Below are 13,850 nucleotides of genomic sequence, written 5' to 3'. Positions count from 1 at the left end.
TTTACGATATGCACATCCTTGATACGTGCTTTATAGTTGATTCATTTCAACAATTTTGGTACTTTTTACAAAATAGGAAGGTTAATAATTATGATGAAGTTTAATAAACACTAACACCAATTTACCTAAAGCTATGGCAATAGAGTTTTAAAATGTTACTCAACAAAAGCACATTTTAGACAGCAAAAATAAGCAAATTAATCGTTGCCAATGCAGGTAATTTGTATTTGTACTACAGTAGGGCAAGGTTTTGCAAAGTTCCGGTGGTAAATCTTGATATGTTGAGAAAGGGTAACAACTTCACTCTCACAACACTTGGCAACGTTCAGATGGGACGGCAAGGTAAAAGGGAAAAAGCACAGCGAAATGAGAAAATCGTTATTAGACCTGTTACAACATTCACCTGGTTTCCTTCAATTTTAGCTATTACTTTAAACTTTGACAAGGCAGAACATATGTAAATTAAATAATAACATTCAAAGTCTTCCAACGGCGGAAGATTTCACTTGAAGGGATATTTAAAAACGAGCTGATAATACCGTGTCAAAATAAAACGGAAAACGACCAAAAGAACAGTAGAACAAGACAAACACAACATAGAAAACTGAACATTGCAAGTTATATATATTAATTTTACAGAACTTTTCAATTTGTGGGTGAAATTCCAATTTTTGTTTAAAATCTTGAAATTCTGCAGACATTTCCAATGGTGTTAACCGATTTAAAGTTATGTATATGTTCTGCGTGATGATGTATTTTATCGGTTATTAATGATGTATGTACTCATATCGTATCCATTAACTGTTTACGTTATTGTCCACTACAAATACAGAATAATAAATCAAATCCCGAACAGAATTATAATCACATGTGTATACATTTTGAGTATTGAATCAGATTATAAATACCAGTATACTTATATTAGGTTCTTATGGAGGAAGAGGTGGAACTCCCAGTGGATCGTATCTTGTTGCTGAAGAGGCAGTGCCATATGGAGACACGAAAATACCGATGTCCTATGGCAGTGGAGGTGGTTCGTCCTGTGGAGGTAGTGGAGGAGGTATAGTCGTCCTCAAGGCAGCTGACTTCATACAGATTGATGGTAAAGTGTCCGCCAGTGGCAATGACGGGGGAAGTGGATGCGGCGGCGGCAGTGGAGGGAGCATTTACCTTCTTACGATGGACATGAGAGGAACAGGATTGATTTACGCCAGAGGTGGAGATGGATATGGGTCAGGTGGAGGAGGCTCTGGAGGCAGAATTTCTATTGTTCATACAAACGAAAAGACGTTTACGGGTAAAATATTAGCAGACGGCGGTTTAATAGGTAAGATATTCTGTAGTATATATCTGTAATTAAATTATGGTCGTTATTCTATGGTTCCCGTTAAAACAATATTTTTCCCCCAATCATTATTCTCTGATATATTTTGCTTCCATGCGCGTGGTATGAATAATTTCCCTTTTTCGAAGTCGGAAATTCAGAGTCTAATTCGAAAATAAAAAGGATATAATTTTTTTTAATTTCAGCATGTAACTTTAATACCAGGGACTTTCAATACTTAGTATATACTGTCCCTGTTGATACGGGAAGAGAGAAGAGAAAAGAGAAGATATTTCATTTTCAATTATGGGTCCCAAAGAGCATAAACATTACAATTTCAATAGTTTTCATAATACATTACAAACAATGAGATGAAAAAAAGCAACAAAAAAAACCGTATACAGTTTCGTAGAACTTAAACAAAACCTTTTGATTTAATGTTGTTTTCAAAGAAACATTAAAATTTCTTAAAAACTAAATTATTCACGAAATTTTCAGATGGCATGGTTTCAACATTAGATCTTGCAATGTCTGCTTCGTCGTACACGAGTTACCCTGCAGCATATGGTGAGATAGGCTACCATAGTTCAATATCATGGAGAGCAGGAAGTCAAAACACAAATCAGTATCTAGAGGCAACTTTTACTGCCAGCATGGTCACATCTTTTGCTACAAAAGGCGATCCTAATGCTGGTTACTATGTGAGGACGTTCAAAGTTCAATTTTACAACGAATCTACATCTGCATGGGTATGCTCAAGTTTTATAATGATAGTGATCTAATAAACGTAGCAACTTGTGCGTGTGTGTCCATATGTTTAGTTTGTGTTTCACTTTGCATAAAGTTTATGCAGTTGTTGTTAGGTGTTGTTTTTTCTGTCTTATTTGTATGTTTAGTTTACGAATCAAGCTGTTTTTGTGTAGGTTTTTTTCATTGGTTTTATTATCTTTTTATTTATTTATAAATGTTCTTTTTTTTCCTTTCCTTATCAAAACAATTTGAAAAATTCGTGAAAATAATATAAATATCTCATCAACCAGTATAGGGATAATAAATGTGTGAGATAATAACGTTCCCTTAGTATGTTGGAATAACAACTGACCGGAGTGCGAAAAATGCCACAAAATCAGAGTTATAGGATTTTATCATCAGTCAAAAGAAGTGGGGAATTCCAGTTTCGGACAATTATAACTCAAAAGTGCATGAGCAGTTTTCTTGAAACTTTGGAGGCTGGTTTAAAATAAACTCCATTTAGCTTTAGTTTTTTTTTGTTTTTTTTTTTTTATAGATTTCTTAAATGAAATTGAGGAGTGATGGAACTCATTCGTTGACCAATCAAAGGGCTATCATGCGCCCATTGCGCAGTTCTTTATTATAATATCCATTCTACAATCAATTGTCAATTTCTATACCATAGTATATAGGTCAATGATTTTACAGGAATTTCTACCATATCCACCAGGCGGCCTTTTCACTGGTAATGTAAACAGTGGAAGTGAAGTTACGCAAAACCTTGAGTTTCCCATTTATGCCGCAAAGTTACGATTCTACCCACAGACATGGTATTCTAGGATTGGTATGGCAGTAAAAGTAAACGGATACGCATACTCCTATGCTCCTGGTAAGTTAAGAACTATCATGAAAGTAAACGAATACGCATACTCCTATGCTCCTGGTAAGTTAAGAGCTTTAAAGTATACGGATACGCATACTCCTATGCTCCTGGTAAGTTAAGAACTATAAAGTAAACGGATACGCATACTCCTATGCTCCTGGTAAGTTAAGAACTATAAAGTAAACGGATACGCATACTCATATGCTCCTGGTAAGTTAAGAACTATAAAGTACTAGTATACGGATACGCATACTCATATGCCCTGGTACTAGTAAGTTAAGAACTATAAAGTAAACGGATACGCATACTCCTATATGCTCTTGTTAAGTTAAGAACTATAAAATATACGGATACGCATACTTCTATACTCCTGGTAAAGTAAGAACTATAAAACTATAAATTATACGGATACACATACTCCTATGCTCCTGGAAAGTTAGCGCTATAAATATCACTTGATTTTTATTTTCATTAAGATAAAAAAAAATTCTCATGATGCGATATTTAGTTACTAATTTCTATGTTACTTAATTCACTTTTTGTTGTTATTGATTAACACATATTAGATTATTGGTATATTTCAATTCAAAAAGTAATTTAAACTTTCTAAGACTGTGTATTAACGCCTTTTATCCTGTCAAATCTCTGCATCGTGTCGGTAGTGTACATCAGTGATCCAGAATACAAGGTTGAGAAAAGCAACGTTTTTTTGACGACTTTAATAGCACCTGCTTTCTTTTGTTTTGCAGATGAAGATATTCCACCAAACAGCTGTAGTAGTTTGACATCTGGTAATTAAATATAAGTGCATAGAATCTTATTTCAGAGACAATTTTGACAAATAAGCCTGATACTCAGTGATGATATTGAAAAAAATATATTTTTACAAAAAGGGCATAAAATCGGTTCCTTGTTAAATCTTCTAATAGTCACGTAGTTAGTTCATATTTCTAATGACATTTGCATTTCGGAGTAACTTTGGTAAATGTTCATGCCTGCGAAAGTCTTTTAATTGTTCACAGCTATATTATTCTATGTAGATTTTCAATTGATGTATATACACTTATAATGTTATAATGGCAGTGTACTGTTCAGTATTAGTTATTCTTGCATGAGCAGATCCAGGTTGGCAACTCGGGCGTAAATCACAGCTATTCAAAATCGGAAAAATGTGTTTTTATTGGGAATCATAACAAAATATCGCCTCGCTCTGTCACAGTTGACCAAATTATTTTGGTCGCAATAACTAACCTCACTGAATTCTGAATACAGCCAGTCTGATTTTGCATGAATCAAATCAACGAAATAATTCATACTGAATGGATTTCATATTGCTTTTAAACAAAATTGAATGAATAAATGGAAAAGGGAGTGGTTTATCGGCAGGTGTACAAACTCATACAAAAATAATGACTAGTTTTTATTTAATAATAGAAGTAAAAATAGCTGAAATAATTAAATTTCATAATGAAATAAACAATGTTTTTTACGCCATTGTATTGCCATTTGTATAAAATCTCGAAAAAGGTATGGTCAAGATTTGTATACAAATCCTTGTTATGGTTTTTCGATTTTTTCCCCCTTTTATTTCCCAATTGTTTTTTGTATGTTTTTTCTTTATAAAAGCTATCTTTTATTTAAAAATCCAATCATTAACTTTTCATTTCCAAATCGAGATGCTTTGAAGGTATACAGCGTCCGAAGAGAGAATAATTAATTGGCATAAATAAAGTAACCAGATCGAAGACGAATATCTTATTTTAGCTTACTCCTAATACAAGGGAAATAACTGATCTGGCGCCGTTTTCAATGTACGAAAAAGAAAACAAAAAACAAAAACAAATACAGGATCAAAAGCACACACGTATTATTAACTATAAAAATTACAATGCAGTAAACAATTCCAGTTTATCAAAATATTTGCTAAAGGTATACAGTAATTTGTTAAAAATAAATTGCGACGATCGATTCCTTTTGCCATTTTCGGGGAAGTAAAGACAACTCGACCCACTGCCGAATCGCCACACACTAAATCACCCCACACCAAATCGCCCCACTTTTTCACGAACTCGCTTCAGTTTTGTAATTTGGTAAATTCCGCTTATTTTACTCCCAACTCGGCATACTAATGAATAAAAGAGTGAAACTGTACTGAATTACACCCTACCAATTTGTCCAACTTACGCACAGTCACTTGTTTCTATCCATACGAAGGATAGTCAACCTTCGTTTAGATAGAAACAAGTACCTGTGAACTTACGTCTAGGATTTAACACTGTTTAAGGATGTTTTCTTCTGACATTTCAGTCTTGTTGAAATCTCCTTCAAGAATTTTATTCAAAACATGTGTCGATGATGTGATACAAGTGGAAAATATCAATGTATTTTAAAAGTGTTATAATCAAACTTAACTCTGTGAAAAATTGTCCATTTACAATGAGCAATTTTTGAGTAATTATTTTTTTTTATTTTATTATCAATCAAGTCTTTTTAGCCAAAATTTTGAGAAATTGGTGAGATGTACAAGAAATGATTTAACAAGAAACATGTACATCCCATTTAATTTTTTTTTCTTTTCAAATTTCGTATATTGACGCCAACCTATAGTTTTTGTAAGTTAAATTTATTCAGATTGGTCCACTTCATCTTTATTGTAAGTATGACCAAAAGTTTAATTGTTGAACTGTGATTTTCAGAGGCGGATATAGGGGGGGCAGGGTGCAAAAACTTGGTTGCTTATATAGGGAATCACTGAAGCGTGCCTAGAGTGGGCCAACTCTAAGCCAGTCAGTGGGCCCCCACCTATGAAAATTTCTGGAAAAGCCACTGATTTTTTTAACAAAAATAGACTCAAAATAGGTAAAGATGGATGAAAAATAGGAAAATTGTCGAAATTGGGTACTTTTCATGAACTGCAACAAAATAAGGAAGTGCACCCCCACATAATATTTTCTTCACCAATTATTTTTAAACAGTCATGTAAACTCAAAAGGTTAAGAAAAAAAGTTAAATTCTAGAAATATTTGGCTCCTCAGAGGTGTTCATCCTTAATTGAATATTGATGAAAACACTTTTTCATAAGATAAGATAAGATAACTTTATTAGCACTATCACATTGACAATAAATGGTTATGGCAACAAATTAAAGACTAACTACAATAACATATATACAATGAAGGAGTGACAGTGGATATTATTATGAGAGAAATATATAAAAAAATAAATGAGAAGCATATACATTATTACAGAAATCAAGTACCTTTTAATAATGAGTTTCTCACCAACAAGCATTCATTCAAATAGTTGACAACAATTTTTAATATTGTTTGGGAATTACTATTTAGAATTGATATAAGCAAGTTATATGATAAGGAAGGAAATTTGTTGTTCAATAGAACATTATTTAATTTTTTAATAAGGTTATCTCTCACATATTTATAGGAGGAACATTTTAAAAGAAAGTGAAGTTCATCTTCAATGTCTCCATTGTTGCAGCAAAGACATACCCTACTCTGCTTTGGTATTTTTAGATATCGCCCTCTTTCAATAGATAAAGTATGAGCCTTAACCTCAATTTACATAATGTTGATCTATCACTTTTGGATTTGCATTGATCAACATATGATGGTCTTTTATTTGGTTTATAAAGTATATTAAAAAAATTCAATTTTTTATTTTGATTGATGTCAGTTTCTTGCTTTTGGAAGGCTATATCATTGATTCTTTCTTGAATGGGTTTTAAATACATCTTAATATCAATAGGATTTAGATTAATAAAATGAAATCCAAGTCTTGAAATGAGATTTTTCATATTTATTATCCAAGAGTTATTTTTTTCAGTTGCTTTATAAATTTTTAGGGCAAGTGAATTATTTGATTCAAGTATATGAAGCCAATATTTTATTGCTGAAAATTCATAAGTAAGGCAAGTTGGCAGGAGTGAATATAACGGGATTTAACACCTCTTTCATAAGTGGGGCGAGGTAGTATACAAGAGTAGGTGATTTTTTTAAAAGAAGTGCGAGTTGATAAAAATGTTGTGCGATTTGTCTTGCTTACATTTTTTTTTGGTGGGGGAATGGTTAGGGGGGGAACATCCATGCTATGTAGTAGAAAATTACGAGTCCAAGACTAAGCAAGGCAATATGATAAATGAACAGTGAGGGGACAACCATTTAGCCATTTCATTATCTGGGATAGGGTTGAAAAGATATAGATATCCTGGCCAAGTTAGAACTGAAAATATATAACTTTGCATTAGATATAATGAAAATTATTTTTTTACAACATAAAATGTGGGAAACAGTTGTACTAAAGAGGAAATAAATAAAATGTTCATGCTGTATTAAAACTAACAGCCATGCAAAAAATAAACATGTGTAGCAACAGATGAATGGAAATGAATAGTTGATCAGCTACAAATAATCTTGCCCTCCTTTTCTTTACCTGAAGTAAAATCAGGTCATTCAAAAATGTATATAATCCTAACGGAAATATCAAACAATTCATTCATTCATTCATTCATTCATTCATTCATTCATTCATTCATATCTTTAATTTCTCATAAATGATACTAAACCAATTTGGAAAACTTTAATAGCCAGAAAGCAGACAAATAATAACAAAGCTGATTAATGATAACACTTCATATGATCTTCAATGTTAATGATTCAGGGTGACAAATAATAACAAAGGCGATTAATGATAACACTTATATGATCTTCCATGGTAATGATTCAAAATGCCTAGGTGAACAGGAATGGAGGCAAAACAACCTGAAACAGCATATATAAATTGGCATCATTTTAAGTCTAGAAAGTTTTTCACTTATTATCATTATAGAATTGTTCTGTGCTACTATTTGGTTCTATGAAAAGTGAAATTAGCTTAGATATTCTCTAAATTATCTGTGATAACTTTATATTTTTAGCTGGATCAGGCGGACCTGGAACTATCTACTTAGCCCAAGAAGGAGACAATGGAGTGTTGGAAATAGACAACAGAGGAAAAGATCCCAAGATTGCCAAACATGATCTGTGTAATGAATTTGATGTGGAAACTTCAGGTCTGTTGAAGAAATAAAAATGATAATTATTTCCCCTTATTTGTGTCAAATGGTATTGATGTTGTTACAAATGTACCAATGATATTTTCACTGCAAACTGCATGTGACTGCGTGTATAGTAGGTTTAACATAGTTTATTACATGTACTTTAGTTTTAAAGTAACAGATTTTCATCTTTCTAGAATGAACATGTAATGTGCCAAAATTAATTGAGGCTCAGTTTAGAAAATTAATATGACAGTGCATGACACCAGTCTTAAACTTTTAGAAATTATCTTCAAGTTAAAACAATGTCTATCCAGAAAGCTAATCATTGCTATGACATGTTATCATGCATATTTTTTTAGCCTTTTGACTTTTTTTATCATTTATTTGTAGGTGGTGCCGCTTGGATGTTTGAGTCTAATACCTTTGACAAGATCATTTTGTCGTATGGAAGCCATCTTGTTTTGTCAAACGATGTTGATGTATCCCAGTGTGAAGCAGATGACAACTCTGTGTTGTATTTACTGTCAAACTACACCTTACAATTGGAGAATACCTTGATGACCAATGCCTTTATCCAACCTAATGCCACGTTTGTCACTGACGAGGGAAACACTCTGTATATAGAAAAATGGCTGTATGTGTTAGGAAACATTTCCTATGGCATAAAAGAGGAAATAATTATCAATGGAAATCTAACAATTGAAGTTCAAGAAATTAATACACAATTATTAAAAATTGGAGAAGATGCAGCCATGCATGTTGTTGGTGATTATATCTTTCCACTTAATACTACCAAATTTAGTATCTTTGGAGACTTTGTATCTGGGGTCATTAACATAACCAGTATTGAAGGGTTCCTTGTGGGCGAGAAGGGAGTTGTAAGAATGGATCCAGTAGACACAAATATGAATCTTGGTTATACTTTTGATAATCAGGGAGAGGTGTATTTAGAGAAAGCCATTTCTATTGTCAATCCATGTGAGAAGTTTTCTGTTGATGGGGGAGGGAAGCTGATATGGCCTGGTGAAGCCAGTATAACAATAGAATGTAATGAAGTTGTGATAAATGGAGAGTTTAAACCAGGGAACATCAGTTGGGGAGAAGGTGCTATAACTCTTAAAATTGGAGAATCAGCAGATTTTGAATTTACAGCCAATGGACCAATCTTGACTAACTCATTTTGGGCTTCAGGGACTACAAAGATAAAAAATCTTGTTGAATTCAAATCACTCAATGCTACTGATGAGAGAATTGCTACATTTTATTTGGATGCAGGCGGAAAGTTGTACTTCAACACTCAGTCTGAACCAATGCAAATTGATGGTGTTGAGGTGAGTTTCAACATACATATATCAGTGATAAACTAAAAAAAAATAATGTTTTTATCACTACATGTACAGTCAAAGAATTCAATAGTCCTAGCCTGCACTTCCACCAATGACCATGTAATGAATATTAATGTATAATAATACCAGAATTATACCTTCATAAATTCATGGACAGCAATATACTTTTAGACAATCAAGTACTCCTTGATGATTAAACTAGTTCTCTAGATGCCGGTGAAAGAAATGCAACAATTTTGTTAATAAGAAATTATCAAATTTTGAGTATTAATAAAATTTATATTATTTGAGTAATTTTTTTTCAAAAAGATTATTTTGTTTTGTCCCTAAATTAAATTACTTTATATATTTTTGAAAAGCTTGAAATGATGATTATGATCATTTTTACTAAATTTGTTATTTGTTTTTCAGGTGAATAAAACATACAGTAGCATCAGGGCACAATACATGATTATTAATGGGTATTTGGAGGCAGGATTACTCAGCACTCACCCTGGTAACAGACTTGTATCAGTTGGCAATGAGGGGACTTTCCTACTTACAGCTCAGGACAACATGCATATTCATGAACTTGAAGTCTTTGGTCAAATGGATATATTTAATCCAGTTATATTCCGAGGAGAGGACATTGAGAAAATGGAAAAGTTGACCATTGGTGAGAGTGGATCATTTACCCTAGATTACAATGCCCAGTCATCAAAGACATGGACTGGGGTGTCTGAAATTCCATTACATTATGCCTACATCAGTGGTCAGTTTAAAGCTGGAAACATGATTAATCATTATAATAACACAGACAACGAAGGCTGGAATTACGTGTATCTACATAATGGATCATCAATATTAGAGTTTGAAACAGCTGATCCTTTCTACATTGACACAGCAGATATAAATGGGACATTTACATCATACAAACCAATAGCCATTCGAGCTTTCACACCAGACAACCCATTGAACATATTCATTGGATGGGCAGGTCATGTGACCTTTGATTCCCAAGCCTCTCATCCGATTGGACCTTTCACCTCCAACTCATCTATTTATGGTGTTCGATGGGTAACTGATGAATCGAGCAACTTTCAAGCAGGTAACACACATTTTGTTCTTGACCACCTGGAAATCGGTGGGACCTTGACAGCTCAACCAGAATCAACAGTACAGGTCAAGAATTTAGTAGTAACAAGCTCAGGTGACGTGAACATTACAACTCCTGTTGATATTATAGGAGAGGTAATGGACAATTCTGGACTGATTGATATTGATTATAGAAGATGGCCAGAGAATACAGATGAGGGAAATGAAAACACAAACATCAACATGGAAACATCTGTCACTGTTTCTGGTACCCTGCAAGCTGGTTCTCTGTATATTGAGACAGGTGACATGTCAGTGTCAGGAAAGGTTGATGTTAATGGAGGTGGTTACCTAACAGATAAAGGACCTGGTAAGAAATCAATGTTACATTTTCTGATATCTTCCAAAAGCATTTAATGATTTTGTTTTAGTGCAAACTGAAATATAAACAACAAAATAGAAGACCAGTGAATATTGCAAGAAATAACCATTCATCTTTTAATGGTGCTCTGGCCTTGAAGGCATAAAACTTTGCTCAGTGCTCGGAGCACAAAAATGTTGCTCGAAACATAAAATCTAGCAATTTGATTGGTTGATTTTTGAGTCTGAGTACAAAAATCATGCTCGAAAGTTGCCTTGAACACCAGCATGGTAAAAATACAACTTCTCCAAATTCAAAGCAAAGTAACAGTTAAGGTCAAGTCCTTTCATGTTTTTGCCAGTGATTGAGTATTGACAATTTTTTGATGTCAGTACATTATTTTGTTTTTCTATTCTTACAGGTGCTGGTGTATCTCACAGCAGTGGTGCCAGTGGTGGAAGTCATGGTGGTCGTGGAGGGAAGGGAAATTCAGCATCAGCTGTTATGCCATATGGCAGTATATACACAGTAGGGACCTGGGGCAGTGGTGGAGGTAGCTCCAGTAGTTATCGTGGTGGGCGTGGTGGAGGACGACTCCATGTAGAAACTGTCAACTTTACATTGTCTGGAAATGTTTATGCAAATGGCGATAACTCGGTGGTAAGATTTATTTTAATATAATGTAACTTTTCACTGTCTAGTTTTTTTATTGAAAAATGTGTACAAATTGTTTTTTTTTTATTTGGAAACTCACGTCAATAATTTGGTTTTAGGGTTCTCATGCAGCAGGAGGAAGTGGTGGCTCCATCTATGTCAATTGTGATGACCTTGACATGACAGGCTATATGTACAGTAAAGGTGGAAGTGGAACAAGCAATGGAGGGGGTGGATCAGGAGGAAGAGTTAATGTTTTCTTTAAATCTGGATTTTATGAAAGTGGACATGTCACTGCAAATGGTACTTTTAAATATCAATAGACTTTCCATTTTGGTATTCATTGCATTGGCAAGCAAGAAACATTGTATGTGTCAATTTTGAAAGACCAACTTTTTTTTTACAACTATCATAAACAACGTGTATAATAAAGAATAGTAAGCCATTAACCAAAAAAATAAATTTACTGCATATTTGGGCTTGGTTGTTTGAATTTACAAATTCAATTTAAATAAATAATTTTAGGTGGATCTGGTCGAGAGTCTGGAGGACCTGGTATAATGTATTTCCATGGCGACCACAGCCGTGGTCTTCGTGTGGACAACAAATGTCAAAGTCCTACTGTAAGTAATTAGAGATAAGAAGCATTTTTTTAATACTGTTCATAATATAAATTTTATTTGTTCAAAAAATGTTTTGCATTTGAAAAAGAATAGTAAAAATTTTGTTGACTAGGTCCTAGATTTAAACCCAGCTTTGTACAGTATAACACTCTTGAACAGTAGGCCACCAGCTCTATCATCTGAGCCCAGAAGAGTATTGCTTTAGCTCAGTTTGTAGTGTTTGCTTCCTGTGCCATTGATCCATGTCCCAAATAATGTGTCTTTCCCTCATCACATTATACTTCAATCCTGAATTTCAGAATTCCTGACAATATTATTGGCTATTCCTGAAATCCCGTGAATTAAACAGCTCACTCCTGAATTCCTGCAAATTTCCCTTCCACCCCTCATGCTGTACTGTTAAAATTACAGAATGTATCAATATTGCTATTTCATTGAATAGATAAAACGATAGTGAGGGCCCTCATGGGGTTTTTGATTATGTGATTACTTGGCCGTTTTTTTAATGATTATTTGATTATTAAGCCAAATATTTCATGATTATTTGATTACCTAGGACTGTATTTTTAGTTTATGATTATTTGATTACTAAAGATAAGCAAATATTTAATGATTATGTGATTATATTGGCAAAAAAATGGTGATTATGTGATTACTAGGACCCCCCCCATGAGGGGCCTCGATAGTAAGTAATGACTTTTTTTTGATACATACATAAACAATACTTTTTTTACTATTTACAGGTAACAGAACCATCAGGAATATCAGCTGACATTGACGACTTCAATAATTATATTGCCACAGGTATAACTTTCACCTATTACAAATTCATCAAGTTTAAAGAGAAAAGTTGTTTGTAGAGAATAAAAATAAATGGCCATCTCGAGAACATTGTCAAAATTGATCTGAGGAGCTGAGATTTTTCAACCATTTTCCTTTATATGTCATTGAAAATGAATGCCTATTAAAAAATTGAAATTGGTCTACAGGTGTGAGTTGAATATTAGATGAATGCACATCATTTCTTAATATTTAACATATTTTTTCTTGCAGGTGCCATTGCCTTTCTACTACCAACAACAGATGGTTTTGTATATGACTTCACAATAATTGAGATCTATGGTGGAGCTCACTTAACTATGAATGGTACAAACACACATGTGAAATCCATCAAAGTTGTTGGTGATGATACTGGACATTATCACATTGCTCCTCATCACACACTAGAACTCATAGAGGTATGTTTTACCAACATTTTAATTGGCAAGGAAAGGGAGATAACTCTAAAGTGTTATCCTGTTTTTTACCAACTTCATAGCTTTGTATATTGTAAAGTTATAATAGGAATTATTTGTTTATAGGACAGCAAAATGATAAAATTCTACTCCATTTTAACCTGAGGGAGTTGAGGAATTTGTATAACAATAACAATTTTCAAAAAGTCTTGCATGCAGAATCATTCAATACCTGATAATCAAGTATACATGAATTTAATGATAATCAAGTATACATGAATTTAATGATAATCAAGTATACATGAATTTAAAACTTACCTTTTTTTAATCCATAAAAATCAATAAGCAAGGAAATTAAATGAATCAACAGAATAGTAAAGTTCCTTAAATGCATTAATGTATATATTGTGAATTCATTATTATTTGTTGGATACCAATTATTGTGGATTTAGTGAGTATTGGTGAACAATGAATTTACATATTCAACGAATTACCAATTTGCTGTAGGCTTTGTATGCAAAGTTTGGCAAAAACACAAAATCTAAATGAAACTCCCAATAAAGTA

The 13,850-nt window shown here is 33.2% G+C and overlaps 1 protein-coding gene across 1 annotated transcript in view; it reads left to right on the top strand.

Annotated features, from left to right (window-relative positions):
- LOC139489686 (uncharacterized) overlaps positions 1 to 13,850 on the top strand; it is a 56,675-nt gene that overhangs the window by 7,650 nt on the left and 35,175 nt on the right. The window contains exons 2-13 of the mRNA XM_071276400.1: positions 926 to 1,327; positions 1,823 to 2,073; positions 2,765 to 2,945; positions 3,689 to 3,730; positions 7,870 to 8,004; positions 8,383 to 9,323; positions 9,750 to 10,782; positions 11,195 to 11,433; positions 11,547 to 11,730; positions 11,953 to 12,050; positions 12,794 to 12,854; positions 13,104 to 13,288. Coding sequence (XP_071132501.1) covers positions 926 to 1,327; positions 1,823 to 2,073; positions 2,765 to 2,945; positions 3,689 to 3,730; positions 7,870 to 8,004; positions 8,383 to 9,323; positions 9,750 to 10,782; positions 11,195 to 11,433; positions 11,547 to 11,730; positions 11,953 to 12,050; positions 12,794 to 12,854; positions 13,104 to 13,288 — 3,752 coding nt within the window. The remainder of the gene's footprint in view (positions 1 to 925; positions 1,328 to 1,822; positions 2,074 to 2,764; positions 2,946 to 3,688; positions 3,731 to 7,869; positions 8,005 to 8,382; positions 9,324 to 9,749; positions 10,783 to 11,194; positions 11,434 to 11,546; positions 11,731 to 11,952; positions 12,051 to 12,793; positions 12,855 to 13,103; positions 13,289 to 13,850) is intronic.

The sequence above is a fragment of the Mytilus edulis genome, chromosome 1 (assembly GCF_963676685.1).
Source record: "Mytilus edulis chromosome 1, xbMytEdul2.2, whole genome shotgun sequence".
NCBI classification, from domain to species: domain Eukaryota; kingdom Metazoa; phylum Mollusca; class Bivalvia; order Mytilida; family Mytilidae; genus Mytilus; species Mytilus edulis.
Note: the sequence above shows the minus strand (reverse complement) of the source record. Positions and strands in the feature narration are given on the sequence as shown.